We start from the raw sequence: 15,118 nt of genomic DNA, 5'->3' as shown, positions 1-15,118 counted from the left end.
AAGGTGAGCTAATTGATCACCAGTTGGTCCTTGGGAATGATATCCATAATCTTAGATCTGTTAAACTCTCCAAAGAAATCTCACACAAAGGTAAAAAAGAGTCTTACCATTCATTTGTGGGAAAAGCTTTATAGTAGGTAATTCCAAGTCTTTTTTTCTTATCTGAAAAACACATGCAAACTGTACAATTTCTATGGTGAACTTCAAAAATTCATTGTGGGCCCTCTTCCTTAATAGAAAGGAAACAACAGAAATTTGTAGGATATGCTTGGTTATTCCATACTTGTATATATCATTTCAAATACTCTTCATATAAGCTATATAAGATAGTTTAAGTGTGTCGATTGTTTATTTTTGGACATAGGTTAGTCAAGGCTGTTGTATGAATTTCCTAACATGCGTTAATAATGCCTCCTAAACACCATCCCTGAGGAAAGTACATTATTTTTGAGACTGTTACCTGCTTTGTGAGATATAAAATTCCTCCCCAGTCGCAACAGGGGAAGACTGCAATATTTATCTTTTTTTTTTTTTTTTAAAGATTTTTTTACTTTTTCCTTTTTCTCCCCAAAGCCCCCCGGTACATAGTTGTGTATTCTTCGTTGTGGGTTCTTCTAGTTGTGGCATGTGGGACGCTGCCTCAGCGTGGTCTGATGAGCAGTGCCATGTCCGCGCCCAGGACTCGAACCAACGAAACACTGGGCCGCCTGCAGCGGAGCGCGCGAACTTAACCACTCGGCCACGGGGCCAGCCCCTGCAATATTTATCTTTTAAGAAAAGAAAAATGATCAATATATTGTTAAGATGACACTTCTCCCTAAACTGGTCTATGGCTTCAACACAGTCTCAGTGAAAATTCCAAAAGGCTTATATTGTCTGTGTGTGCTTTTTAAAGAACTCAATTTATTTAAACTAATTAAAAAATGACACAGTTTGCTCAAAGGAGGATAGATTTTTTATTTCATAAAATGATAAATTGAATCTAAAATTTATGTGGGAATGCCTAGGACCTATTAAAATAGCTCAATTGATTTTGTAAGACCAAAAAAAAGTATGAGGACTTTCCACTTGATTTCAAGACTTACCAAAAAGCTAGGGTAATTAAAACAATGGGGTGCTAAATCTAAAGATAAAGATCAATGGAACAGAATAGAGTTCAGAAACAGGTGCACATATCTGTGGTTAATTGACATTAATGTAAGCATCAAGGATGTAATTGTGTTCTTGTAGCCTGCCTTGATGGACCCTGAAGAAAATAATAAGCTTTAAAAACCAGGAGGAATAAAAGCCCTCTCTGGAAAATGTTAATTCCTAATTACTAGAGTCAGGTTTTCAAATTAAGATTGTTAAAGAATACTTTGTTTTGTCAGTGTAATTCAGCAGCAGAAGGAAATATGGGGGAATGGTTGGAGGCAAGTCTAGAGAGATAGATAGGAGCCAGATCATGCAGGATCTAGTATTCTAAGATAAGGCGTTTGAATTTTATCCTGAAAAGTATTAGGAGTCATTGGAGATTTTCAGGTAGTAAATTGATATGGATGAATTTCTTTAAGAAATGCCATTCTGATAATTGTGTATAAAATGACTCGAAGACTAATTATTTCGCTTCCATCCAGTGAGTCATCATTGTTCTCAGGATAAGTACACACTCTTCATTGTGACTTAAATGATCTAATTCCTTTATCTTATTTTAGACAAATATCCTCCTTACTTCCTTTCTTGCACACTGTGCTCCAATCCTAATAAACTACTTGTGGCTCACTCAAGGTGGCTGTGTGATAACTTCTAGGCCTCTGCTTTGAATGGCTCCTTAGATGGAAATGCCATTCATTGAGATAGGAAATTCAGGAAAGGAGGATAGGTTTCCCTTTCTTTACTTTCTCTTTTTCTGTCTTTTTTTTAATGTAGGAAGAGAGTGAGGTTGAATTCACCTTTGGACATGTTTGCGTTTGAGTCGCTTACAGAAAACTGGTGATAAAATTTGGAGAGCTTTGGATATATGAGCCTGTAGCTCAGCAGAGCCGTCTCGGAGGGAGATACAGATTTATGGTCATTATTAAGTTAACGGTTATTAAAGCCATGGACTATAAACATAGGGGAATTTCACAGCAGTGCTAGAGACTTAGGCAAACAACCACATACCAGAAACCTTGAAAAATTTCTGCAGGTTTCAAGATTGAAGGATGTCTCAATCTGACTGAGCTGTTGTGTGACCAACCATCTTTGTTTGCCTGGGTTCCACAAAACCCTCAGACCCAGGCAGACTGACATGGTTGGTCACCTCCTGAGCTTTTGAAAAATGTGCTTCCCAAAGAAGCTAGTTGGAGATTTACCCAGATAAGCAATAATAAACACAACTACAGGGATAATGGCTGGAGGTGACGGTAATGAGGAGGTTAGATAGGGTGGAAGGGAGGTCTTATGTGGATTCTGTTAAAACCTCTGGGACATATACCAGGCACTGAAGAACACACAGGTTATGGCAACCATGCTTGACATAATTGAGCATGTTAGGCAAAGATCAGAGGTGTAGTTAATTTGGCTGTGAGTGAGCACAAGGGTGCCAGAGATTAAGCAGGGTCCCTATATCAGCAGATCTCTAGATGTTACCAGAAACATGCAAAAGAAACACATGAATATGCTGCTATCATCACTAGCTTCAGATCTCCCTCCCACCTAGGGTGATTTAATTTTCAAATTAAAGTGAAGCTGTAATAAATCAAAAATTTATTTGCCTTCTCCCGTCTTCTGGATCTGAAAGCTTGGCAGGAATTTGCATGCTGTAACAGAATTGATCTCAGCTTCCAATAAAGTACAGACCTCCCTCTGAAACACAAACAAATAGAAAAAAATAACAGGGCGCATGAGAAAATATGACAATTCAAATGAATGACCCACGTTAAGGAATTTTAGCAGGTGTCTTCTATAATTTTCTGTAAGATGCAGGAGAATAAAAATCATCTGAGTTCAAGAGGACGCAACAGGTATGAAAACAGAGTAAGTAATGTGAAAGACTACATCCAAGATCAGTAAAAACAGAATGATAATAAAGAGCCTGATTGTTTAGTTTAAAACACAGGTTAAGCAGTGACAACTGGATCGATGACTAAAAAAAATCAAAACAATGAAATGGAAGATAACCCTGAGAAATTCTCCCACAACTTGGAGAAGCAGGGATGAAAACAATAGAAGAAAACATTCGAGACATGGAGATTGATCCAGGAGTTGTTTGTGTGTTACTGCAACAGGAAGACATTATTATTAGATATGCAATGAGTCAAAATGTACAAGTGACATTACTCTTTCTGAAAAAGTTACTTGGTATACTTCAGACAACTGATAGAGATGAATCAAAATGTAGAGCTTAAGAGTGAGGAAGCAGGTAATTAAATATTTGTGAAGAATGAAGCTAGTTCAACTGGAGTTAAATCTATTAATTACTGTTAATGTGCTTTTACAACTTAATGCAACTGTGAGATATTTTGAAATAGATAAAAATGAAAGCACACAATATCTAAAATTCCAGGTTTAATCAATAAAAAATGAGAAATAGTAATGGGATGGTTGGATGAGGAAGAAGGGCAGGCAGGAGTAAAACCATGTTAACTTTGTACCTTACACATGGGAATGTCAGTAGATACTGTCTTATTCTTGAAGCTGATAATTACCTAAAATAGGATCAAATATGGCTTAAAAAAGATAATTACAATTGAATAAAGCAGTTTGTGTATGCTCCAAATCCCTAGATACATGAAGAGGGCATATAAATTCAGTCTAGTAGGAAAAATCCAAGAAAAAGGGGGGAGGTGGAGTGTAAGGAAGAATAAAAATTGGTAAGCATCAGAAAAGAGTAAGACCAAACAGTTATACTGTTAAATATTAATGGAAGAAATAAAGTGAATGTTGAACAATATGCATTTTTAAATTATAGCACAACTGTTCAATGCAGTGTTATATAGTCATTTAAAATAATGATACAATCACAGGTACTGATTAATCCAGATGAGAGGATGAGCTGGAGTCTTTCAAAATAAATGAACCATTTTTCTCAGGGCAAATTAACCATTGTTAAGGTTCAAGGACCTTGGGGACTGCTGCATATATTCCCAGTGAAGGTCAGTAATTAGGGGTGGTAAATGCTCTTTATTCTTGGTTTAGTGCAGGTGTCTCCATCATTTCTTGTTTTGATTCAAGTCTTTTCCTTCTGTCTTGTTGGGGGCTATGATTTAGTGCTAATGAATTTTTACCAAATTATTAATTCTAAACCCATTGGTTAGTTGTTTTCCTGTTTTTGCCTTAACTGTTTTTAAAACAAACTAGTTTTTCGTTCCTTGATGATTAGGAATTGCTTGTATTTGTATATATACATGTACATATTGTATGCATGCACATAATAAAGGACTAGAAAGATAGACTTTTTATATTTCTATTTCCAAATTTTTGTAGTGAACACACATATGTTCCCTTTATAATCAGGAGAAAATAATTACTTTGGAAAAAAGTAAATACCAGATTTTGCTGAAATGGTTTAGGTCCCTTTATGCTTCCCTCTTGCTTCTACTTCAGATTGTAAATTTAGGTCTGGTCTGCCCATCATCTTGAACAGTCTTCCCTCACACGAGGCTCAGTTAGATGTTTAAGACACTATTCAAGTCATTTGCTCATTTTTAGGTTGGCTTATTTGTCTTTTTATTGAGTTATAAGAGTTTTAGATATCCTGCATAAAAGTTCTTCATTGGATATATGATTTAGAAAGACTTTCTGTCAGTCTGTAGCTTGTGTTTTCATTTTCTTGTTGGTGTCATTTGAATCACCAGTTTTTGATTTTGATAAAGTCCAATCTATCAGTTTTTTCTCTTGTTAAAAGTGCTGTTGGTGTCCTAAGAAATCTTTGCCTAACCCAAAGTCACGAAGATTTATGCTTATGTTTTCTTCTAAGAATTTTATTGTTTTAACTTTTAAATTTAGGTCTGTTATCCATTTTGTTTATGATGTCTTACACTCTTTCGTTAAATTTATTCTCAAGTTTTTGATTATTTTCTATGATGTTGGGAATGAATTGTTTAATTAATTTCAATTTTTGTATGTTCTTTTAAGATTCTACATATGAGAGAGATCGTATAGTATTTGTCTTTCTCTGTCTGACTCATTTCACTTAACATAATGCCCTCAAGGTCCGTCTAAGTTGTTGCAAATGACAGGGTTTCTTTCTTTTTTATGGCTGAATAGTATTCCATTGTGTGTATATATTACATTTTCTTTGTGCATTCATCTGTCCATGGACACTTAGATTGTTTCCATGTCTTGGTTGTTGTAAATAATGCTGCAGTGAACATGGATGGAGGTGCATATATCTCCTTGACATAGTGCTTTCATTTCCCTGAGATACATATCTATAAGTGGAATTGCTTGATCGTGTGGTTCTATTTTTAGTTTTTTGAGGAACCTCCATACTGTTTTCAGTATTGGCTCTATCAATTTACATTCCTGCCAGCAGTGCACAAGGATTCCCTTTTCGCCACATTCTCACCAGCTTTTGTTATCTCGTCTTTTTGATGATAGCCATTCTCACAGGCGTGAGGTGATGTCCCATGGTTGTTTTGCTTTGCGTTTCCCTGATAGTGGTGTTGAGCACCTTTTCATGTACCTATTGGCCATTTATATGTTTTCTTTTGAACAATGTCTATTCAGGCCCTCTGCCCATGTCTTAAATTGGATTATTTGTTGTTTGCTGTTGAGTTGTAAGAGTTTCTTATACTTTTTGGATATTTACCCCTTAACAGATATATGATTTGCAAATATTTTCTCCCATTCTGTAGGTTGCTTTTTCATTTTGTGGATCATTTCTTTTGCTGTGCAGAAACTTTTTTGTTTGATGAAGTCATGCTTGTTTATGTTTTATTTTGTTGCTTGTGCTTTAGAGGTCATATCCAAAAAATCTTTGCCAAGACCCATGTAAAGGAGCTTTTTCCCTGTGTTTTTTTCTGGGAGTTTTATGGTTTCAGGTCTTATCTTTAAGTCTTTAATCCATTTTTAGTTAATTTTTGTAAATGGTGTAAGATAGGGGCCTTGTTTGATACTTTTACATGTGAATATCTAATTTTCTCAGGACTGTTTATTCTATTTCATTGATTTCCACCCTCATATTTGTATTTTCTTTCTTATTCTTGCTTTGGATTTAGTTTGCTCTTCTTAAGGTTGCAACTTATCTTATTGACTTGAGATCTGTCTTCTTTTCTAATACATGCATTTAGGGGTAAATGTATAGAATTTACCCTAAGCACTGCTTTGTTGGCATTCCATAAATGTTCATTTGTTGTATTTTTGTTTTAATTTAGCTAAAAATATTTAAAAATTTTTCTTGTGATTTCTTCTTTGATCCATAGCTTATTTAGATGACATTGAGGAATAATTTAGGAAATTTAGAATTTAGAAAATTCTCATTTGTGGATTTCTCAGTTTTTTTCTGTTGTTGATTTCTTAATGAATTCCATTGTGCTCAGAGAATATACTTTGTATGATTTCAGTCTTTTAAAACTAAGTGATACTTGTTCTGTGACATAGCATATGGTCTATCCTGGAGAAAGTTCCATGTGAAGTTGGAAGAATGTGTATTGTTGGATGGAGTGTTCCATAGATGCTAATTAAGTTGTTTGGTAATGTTCAAATTTCCATATCCTTGATGATTTTCTGTCTAGTTTTTCTATCCCTTAATGAGAATAGGATGTTGAGATCTCAGACGGTTATTAGTGAGTTGTCAGTTTCTCTCTTCAGTTCTGTCAGGTTCTGTTTCATTTGTTTGTGGCTCTGTTTTTACATGTGTATACGTTTATAATTGTATCTTCCTGATGATTCGACTCTTTGTTATTATAAAATGTGCTTTTTTCTAGTAATGTTTTTTGTCGTAAAGTATGTTTTGTCTGATAGAGTCCCTCCACTTCTCTTATGGTTACTGTTTGCTGTAACTTTTACTTTCAACCAATTTGTATCTTTGAATATAAAGTATGTCTCCTGTAGTCAGCATATAGTTGAATCTTGTTTTGTTTTACCCAGTCTAACAATCTTTGCCTTTTATGTGTGTGCATATATGTATATTTAAATTTATTTTTGACGAAGAAAATTGTATATATTTAAGATGTACAACCTTTTGCCTTTCAGTTGGAATGTTTAATCTGTTCACATTTAATGTTATCAATGATAACATTATTAATGTTGGGTTATAGTTGGGTTTACATCTGATGTTTTGATTTTTTTGTGTGTATCTCGTGTCTTTTTTTTTGTTCCTTTTGGTTCTTTTCTGCCTTCTTTTGTATTAAGTAGATATTTTCTAACGTATCATTTTAATTTCTTGGTTGATTTTGTTAAACTATATTTTGGGACTTAAAAATTTTTTAGTGATTATTCCAGGCATTGCAATATCCATTTTGTCAAATCTACTTTATGGTAATACTAAGTTAATTCCTGTAAAGTGCAGAAATTTTCTTCTAGTATATCTTCATTCCCACTCCCCTCCTCTGTGCTATTGTCATTTATATAACATTGCTGTTATAGCAAATGTTATGATTATTGTTTTGTATGATCTTATGTATTTTAAAAAGGTTAAGAAAAAAGGAGAAAACATTATTTATAGATTCTTTTGTATTAACCTACATATTTACTGTTTCTCATGCTCTTTAATTCTTCCTGAGGGTTTGAGTTACCATTTAGTGTCATTTCCTTGCTCCAGTATAGTTCTAGTCTCTCCCTTGTCCTTTGTGCTTCAAATCTTTTATTTTTAAAAAATCTTTTTTCCTATTTCTTTTTTTTTTCTTCTGCTTCTCCCTAAAGACCCCCACTACATAGTTGTATATTCTAGTTGTGAGTGCCTCTGGTTGTGCGATTCCTGTTTCTTTTTGATCTTTAAAAATTCCTTGCCAAGCGGTGCCATGTCCGCAACCAGGATCCGAACCGGCGAACTCCAGGCTGCCAAAGTGGAACCTTGTGCACTTAACTGCTGTGCCACTGGGCTGGCGCCCATAGGGCCATATCTTTCTGGCATACTTTTATTGTCTGTGGGGATGTTATTCTTCCCTTTATTCTTTTTTTGTTTTTAATATTAACCTTTTAAATAGAGTTTGACCTTAATACTTTTATTGTCTTATTTTCATGTGAAATTGTTTTTCTTGAACTTGTAGAAGACAGGGCTCATCATAACTTTTGTAACTTCGCAGGACTGTGTGTGTGTGTGTGTGTGTGTGTGTGTGACAGCTTGCTTTCTGAGGTTTCTTGGCTCTGTTTCCTTCTCCCACTTTTTTCTGTACCTTATTTTTCCATCATCTCTCTTATACCTGTCATGCTTGCTTTTCATTCTACTCCCATTAATTTATCCTCAGCAAGGGGCTTTGTCTGTAAACAAGCCTTGGGAGGTCAATCTTGAGAGTGCATAGTGGGTTAAAGTGTGCTAGCCCCTGGAGTGCTAAACATGGATTCATTGTATTCACATACACTTGGGGTTCAGAGTGGCCAGAACCCCTCCTGGTCAACTACTGTTCTCTGATTGGTTTGGTTTGCCATGCTTTCAGTTGTTACCTATCTTGTGTGTTCTCCTGTTCTTAGATCTGCCAAATGTCCTATTTTTCTGATTCCTCCTGCAGAAGTGCTGATGCCAGTCAGGTCTTATGGCAGTTTTCCACACCTTTTTTTTTTTTTTTTTTTTTTAAATTTTATGTTTCCTTTTTCTCCCAAAGCCCCCTGGTACATAGTTGTGTATTTTTAGTTGTGGGTCCTTCTAGTTGTGGCATGTGGGATGCCGCCCCAGCATGGCTTGATGATCAGTGCCATGTCCACGCCCAGGATTCGAACTGGCGAAACCCTGGGCCACCAAAGCAGAGCGCGTGAACGTAACCACTCGGCCACGGGGCTGGCCCCCTCCACACCTTTTTGTATCTTGAATTTTGTGGTGATACTTTTTAACCTAGCTTTGTTGTGAATGTTGTCCATGGGTTATTGGTTTTATTACCTAGTTGTCCTCTGTTTTCACGTGTAGGACTTGTGGAGATTTTTCAAAAATTGTGCCACTACCACTGCTGTCATCTTCTTAGGTGTTATAACCTCACTGTAATGTGGGAGGAAGTTCCCGTTCAAGATTAGGTTCAGATGTCAGAATTTGTGACAGTAATGCTTTGGTATGATTAAACAAAGATTTATTACCCACTAAATCAAACATCAATAAGGGTCTCAGTTTCTTTCCTTTGGCCTCCACAGTAGAAATCTTTTTTTTTTAAACTCCTGTTATTGTTGCGGCATACTATTGAAGATCTAGGCTTTAACTTTGGTGGGCACGTCTGTTCTCAGTACCTATATCAACTCCTTCTTGAAGTAACTTGTGTTTCTAGGGGGAAACCAAGAGGTAGGCCAACTTGGTAATCCCAACTAGAGAGAAGAAAGGAACAAGTCACCATTGGCTGGACAAATCGGTCAATGACTGAAGAACATGAGAACTAGTGATAGCCTTCTTAGCTCTGCTTTTTGTTCAACTTTGTTAATTCCATATTTCATTGAAGATGTTTAGTTTTATCAAGCATTCACTGAGTGTCAAGTAAGTTCACCTAATTTATACACTAGTGTTGTGTGAGATCCTGGGGATATAAATAAGCCAGAGTCTAGTGTTTACTTGATTCTAATAAGTTATTGATTTTAAGGACTTTTTATTATTTAAAAACTACCACAAGAAATGTTCACTTCAGTTGTAAAGTGTTACTTCAACATCAGAAATATTAAAATAATTGAAAATGTCTATCCTACAATTGAGGAATAATTTATAAAATGTTTATTAAGTACCAAGAAAAATGCTAAATGCTTTTGCATTTATTACCATTTAATCTTTACAGTAACTCAAGGAGGTTAGATTATTATCTTCCATTTACATATGAGGAAAACAAAGCTTGCAGAAATGATGTGAGTATAAAGTGTGTGTGTGAGGCATTTGAACTCAGCTCTGTCTGATTGCTTATCAATATATAAATGCTTTCAGTCAGTATGTAAAATGAGTATATCTTGTAGGGAGGGATTTTGTTTTCCCTATCTGTTTATTCTTCTGTGTTTAGTTGATTAGAGTGAATGCTAACTTTTTATTTAATAATATACAATGGACTTAGAAGGCTTTTTTCCCTCAAAGTTTTTCAAAGATCTGATTATGTAATTTGCAATTCTTTAAGATGGTTAATGAAGTGCAAAGTAATTTAGTTTTACTATTATTTATTTTTCAGTTGTATTACTTGTCTTTCTTGGTAGCGTCTCAGAAATTTCTCTTTATGTCTTAATGTAATGAATTTTGGAAGACTTTAGTGTGGAATATGCAGGCCTATTTAAATTAGGACTTAACTATGATATCAGTCCTATAAATAACATAATCACTTTAGTATACTTAATAAAGGTCTTCATTTAAAAAGTGGAAGAGGGCCAACCCTGCTGGCCTAGTGGTTAAGTTTAGTGCACTCTGCTTCGGTGTCCCAGGTTTGGTTCCTGGGCACGGACCTATACCACTCGTCAGTCAGTGGCCATGCTATGGTAGTAACTCACAAACAAAAAGAAGGAAATTGGCAGTGAATGTTCACTCAGGGCAGATCTTCCTCGGCAAAAAAAAAAAAAAGAAGAAGAAGAAAAAAAGTGGAAGAAACTTTTCAGAAGTAGACTTTGTGTTAGTTCTTTTGGGGAAATGAGGAGGAGAAGTGATCTGCTAGGGAAGAGAAAATAAGAAAAATGAGAGGAGAAAACTGTGGGGATGTGGGCTGGCAACGTAGGTATGGGGTTCTAAAATAGAAGGAAAATTTGTTTGGTAAACTAGTCATGCTAATCTTGTATTCAATTAAAAAAAATCTAGCCCGAATTTGAATACCTTAAGCTAGGACTGTTCCATGTGCAATAACAGATGCTAATTCTGCTTAGATGAAAATTTTCCTGTTCCTCTTGAATTTAATTTAGTATGCTGGTAGTCTCTTAGATGTTAGAGATAATGAAATAACCTTAAGGACCTAAAAATTGGAATATCTTTAATATGTGATGTTCTTTATTTCTCTTCATTGCTTACATTTTCCCTCCCTCCCTCCTGGCTGGGCTATTTATGAAAATATTATGTTTGATATTATGAAAATTTCAAAGCATTTATTGTCTTGAATATTATTTTCACTCAAAACATGTTTGTTTGTTAAAGAGTATTTACTAATTATATAACTCTCCATGACACTCTGCAAGGTTCTGCACCTTGAGTACTGATCAGACTCTCTGCCTTTCCTTTCATATAATATGGATTGCTTGTGAAATATGTGGATCTGCTTTGTCTCCTGAACACATTCTGCCAGTGGCAGGACTTCCTTTTTGCTACCTGACTTATGGAGGTTCAGTAACCATATAGGAAAAAGCCAGCTGAGATGATCATTTGCTGGAGCTAGACTGGGGTTTGCGGAGAGAGCTCTATCAGAGTGCCATTTTAGCCTCGTGTGTGTTTTTACTCTCAGTTATCAAAACCATAAGAAGTGATGGAAGAAACGAGCTCAGATTCTTTGTTCTTCCACATCAAGAAGGGAGAAATCTATTGCTGGTTTAAATCTACTTCCCAGTGCCAATGGTAAAACCCTGGGATTTTTCTTTCTTCTCCTTTTTTCTTCTGACGACATGACTTATGTGGAAGAGAGGAAGACGTGAGTGCAGAGATGGGAATTGACAGCAGTGCTAACTTAGTGCTTCTCTCTCTGCTAGCTTGTAGTGAACCTGGGGCCTGCTGCCTAGTTAGCACCATTCTAAAGTACTTGGTTGGGGTTTTTTGGACACCATGAAAATATACTTCAATTTACTATGTGACTTATTTTTCATAGGTGTATTTGACCTTAAGATAGGTGTTACTCTGGATTTGTGTGTGTTAATGTGGACTACACAAGACCATTTTAATGGGAGAGATGAAATTTTGAGAAAAGAAAATGTAGAAATGTTTGAGTTTTTCTCTTTGTGTTAATAGGCAGGCAGTGGTTAAAGGTTCCCTGCCGCATCCTTTTGCCTTGACGTTATTTGAGGACACATTGTACTGGACTGACTGGAATACACACTCCATTTTGGCTTGCAACAAGTATACTGGCGAGGGTCTGCGTGAAATCCATTCTAACATCTTCTCTCCCATGGATATACATGCCTTCAGCCAACAGAGGCAGCCAAATGGTAAGTGATCTTGACTTTTAAATTGCAAGTTGGAATAACTTTGTAGCACTCTGATGTCTGACTTCAGTGAGGGGCGGGAGGAGGGAGGACATTTCCAAAGGTAGTGGGAGGAGTTAAAAATAGGGAAAACATCAAAATAGAATTCAGGTTAAACAACAGGTTAAACAATTTGTACCTTGATATCTATCACTACAGACCACCTCAGCCCTTTGTTTGGGGCTGTGATTATGGAGGTGGAGAAGAGAGAAAAAAGGAATTGAGATAGCTCATATACTAAGCTTATACCCAAATGCATTTCTTGTTCGTGTTATTTTTCTCCAGTGTGTGTTTGGTTGTGTTCATGGGAGTGTGTTTAAAAAACAAAAGTATGCTTTTCTTGAATGGAAACCTCTGTTAATCTAGCTGCTGAGTTTAAGTACTTCAGCTTGCTGAATAAATACCTGCTTAGACTTTTCTGTGCACACCCTCCCCCTTTTTTTCTTAGTTTTGCTGCTGCTGTTGGTCAGTCTTTACAACGACTTGGGCTGTGACTTCTCGCAATAATTTCTTTTAAGAGAGGACTAGAATTAGGTTTAAAAGAAATATGAGAATGTTAAGTGTTTGGCACTTGTGTGTAAATAAATGTCTGGCATGTCTCTGAGTGTATTTCAGATTGTATTCCATAGCCAAAAATGAAGAATTTTTGGATTGTGCATTGCTTTTTATTAGCTCCTTCCATTTAGGGAGAGAGAGTCGAATATTGAATGTGTTATATTGGAATCTGGTGATCATGAGTCCATAAAAATGTTTTTAAATGTATGTTTTAATCTCTTGTAAAAAACCAAATATTTAGTCATTTGTATGAATTTTTTATGCTCATGGTTAGCTCTCAGCAGAGAATTTCCCTTTTTTTTAATGGCACTCTTGATCCTTTATCTTTTACTTGGTTAAGAATTTGTAGTTATCTGTGATATTGTTCTCTTTTTTCTTTTGCATTTCCTTGGTCTCCATCTAAATGTTGATTATTTTCTATGAATATTGTTTAAATCCATCCCTTTCTGTGGTTTCTACAAATTTGCTAATTAATCTCTGCTTATTCTCTGTTTTCCCTCTTTTAATCCATTTTGCTTATCTTTTCCGTGTTAATTTTTCCAAAGTGTGGTTTTTCAACATTCTAATTTTCTTGGCTTTCAGTGCCCTCTACCACAGTCTGTTCCCATTCTCTGGGCTCATTCAGCTTTAGCTCTTATTATTCAACAGAAACCTTAATCTCCAGTTAGACAATTTGCCTTATTATCTCACCCAGTGTACAGCCTCTAAGTTTTTATTCATGTGGTTTTTTGTGGTTAGTGCCATCAAGTTGATTTTGACTCCTCGTGATCCTGTGTACAGCAGAGCAGAACCCCACCCAGTCTTTTTATGCTGCCTTCTCACCTTCCAGTGCTGTGTTAGCCAGTGCTCCACTGTTATTCATAGGGTTTTCATGGCCAGTTTTTTCTTAAGTGGGTGGCCAGGTCCTTCTTCCTAGTCTGTCTTAGTCTGGAAGCTCCACTAAAACCTGTGCACTATGAGTGACCCTGCTGATACTTGAAATACCAGTGGCATGGCTTTCAGCATCACAGCAACATGCAGCCATCACAGTATGATGACTGACAGAGGGGTGGTGTGGTTCCCTAACTGGGAAACAAACCGAGTCCATGGTGGTGAGAACACTGAATGTTAACCACTAGACCACCAGGGCTGGCCCATATGGTTTTACCACACTTGACATGTCCTCCTGTCTATCCTTCCTATCCTTCAAGCCTCCTGTTGTGTCCCCCATGAAGGTTTTCTTCAATTCTTTAATGCTTAGTTATTTATGTCCTATTTGACTCTTTGCTTATGTGCAGTCTGTGATGTGCAAAATAGCATTTAGTTTCATTGTTTTGTATTGTTTTCTAGTTTTATTGGTTTGTTAATTTTGGCATACTGACTAGATTGTAAGCTCTTTTAGGGCAGAGACCTCCTGATTTATTTCTTGTTTATTCCTCTTTGGTTATAAAATAGTAAGTAAATTCTCACTGATTAATTCCCTTTCTTGCAGATGGTCTAATAGTTAAGCACCAGACCATTTGGTAGTAATTTGGTTTATCACAGTTGCTCATGTTATGATTGTTAACCTTTGTGTACCTAGAGTGAAGGAGGTCATGCATAATCATTGGTATTAATCAGTGTGATTTATGTTTGACAGCTACAAATCCATGTGGAATTGATAATGGTGGTTGTTCCCACTTGTGTTTGATGTCTCCAGTCAAGCCTTTTTATCAGTGTGCTTGCCCAACTGGGGTCAAACTCCTGGAAAATGGAAAGACCTGCAAGGATGGTAAGAAGATGCTCTCCAAGATGGAAAATTTTTAGATAACAATTGGGATTCTTTATGATTTCTTTTATTTCTCTATAAGAAGCTCTATAGCTTACAGTGCTTTGGGAGACTAGTCACTTTAATCTCACAGTCTTCACAGATGGTTATATAACATATAACATATAATATATAACAGGAGTGTTTTGTGTTTATGGCATTTCTTGAATACTTTTTAGTAAATTACTTTAGTATTTAGACTAAATTTTTAACATGCTGTTTTTGAAAACAATTCTCTACCAAATCTTGTAGTCATTGATGTCACAATTGATTCCTGTGGAAATGAGTATTACTTCTCATAAAGAATACATTTTTAACAGTAGGTAGTGTTTGTAAATAAAGAACCTCTGTGCTAGGAAAAGATGTTTATTAAATTTTTGACTATAAAGACTGTCGTGAGGTAGATCTATTTTCTAAAAAATGATCGAATGATATTTTTAATTGCCTTTTAACAACAGAGAAGTGCTTTCAGCAGAAGAAAAAAATCCTTATTGTACTGTTTAAAGCAACTTCTTTCTATACTTAACAACCACACTGCCTCTTCTCCTTACT

The 15,118-nt window shown here is 35.8% G+C and overlaps 1 protein-coding gene across 2 annotated transcripts in view; it reads left to right on the top strand.

Annotated features, from left to right (window-relative positions):
- Nucleotides 1-15,118, top strand: part of LRP6 (LDL receptor related protein 6) — a 176,387-nt gene that overhangs the window by 90,287 nt on the left and 70,982 nt on the right. For both annotated transcript variants that reach the window (XM_044775138.2, XM_044775140.2), the window contains 2 exons: nucleotides 11,993-12,189; nucleotides 14,399-14,530. In XM_044775138.2, the coding sequence (XP_044631073.1) occupies nucleotides 11,993-12,189; nucleotides 14,399-14,530 (329 nt within the window). The remainder of the gene's footprint in view (nucleotides 1-11,992; nucleotides 12,190-14,398; nucleotides 14,531-15,118) is intronic.

This window comes from Equus asinus, chromosome 22 (genome assembly GCF_041296235.1).
Source record: "Equus asinus isolate D_3611 breed Donkey chromosome 22, EquAss-T2T_v2, whole genome shotgun sequence".
Lineage (NCBI taxonomy): Eukaryota > Metazoa > Chordata > Mammalia > Perissodactyla > Equidae > Equus > Equus asinus.
The sequence above is the reverse complement of the archived record's forward strand: the minus strand, read 5'-3'. Positions and strand labels throughout refer to the sequence as shown.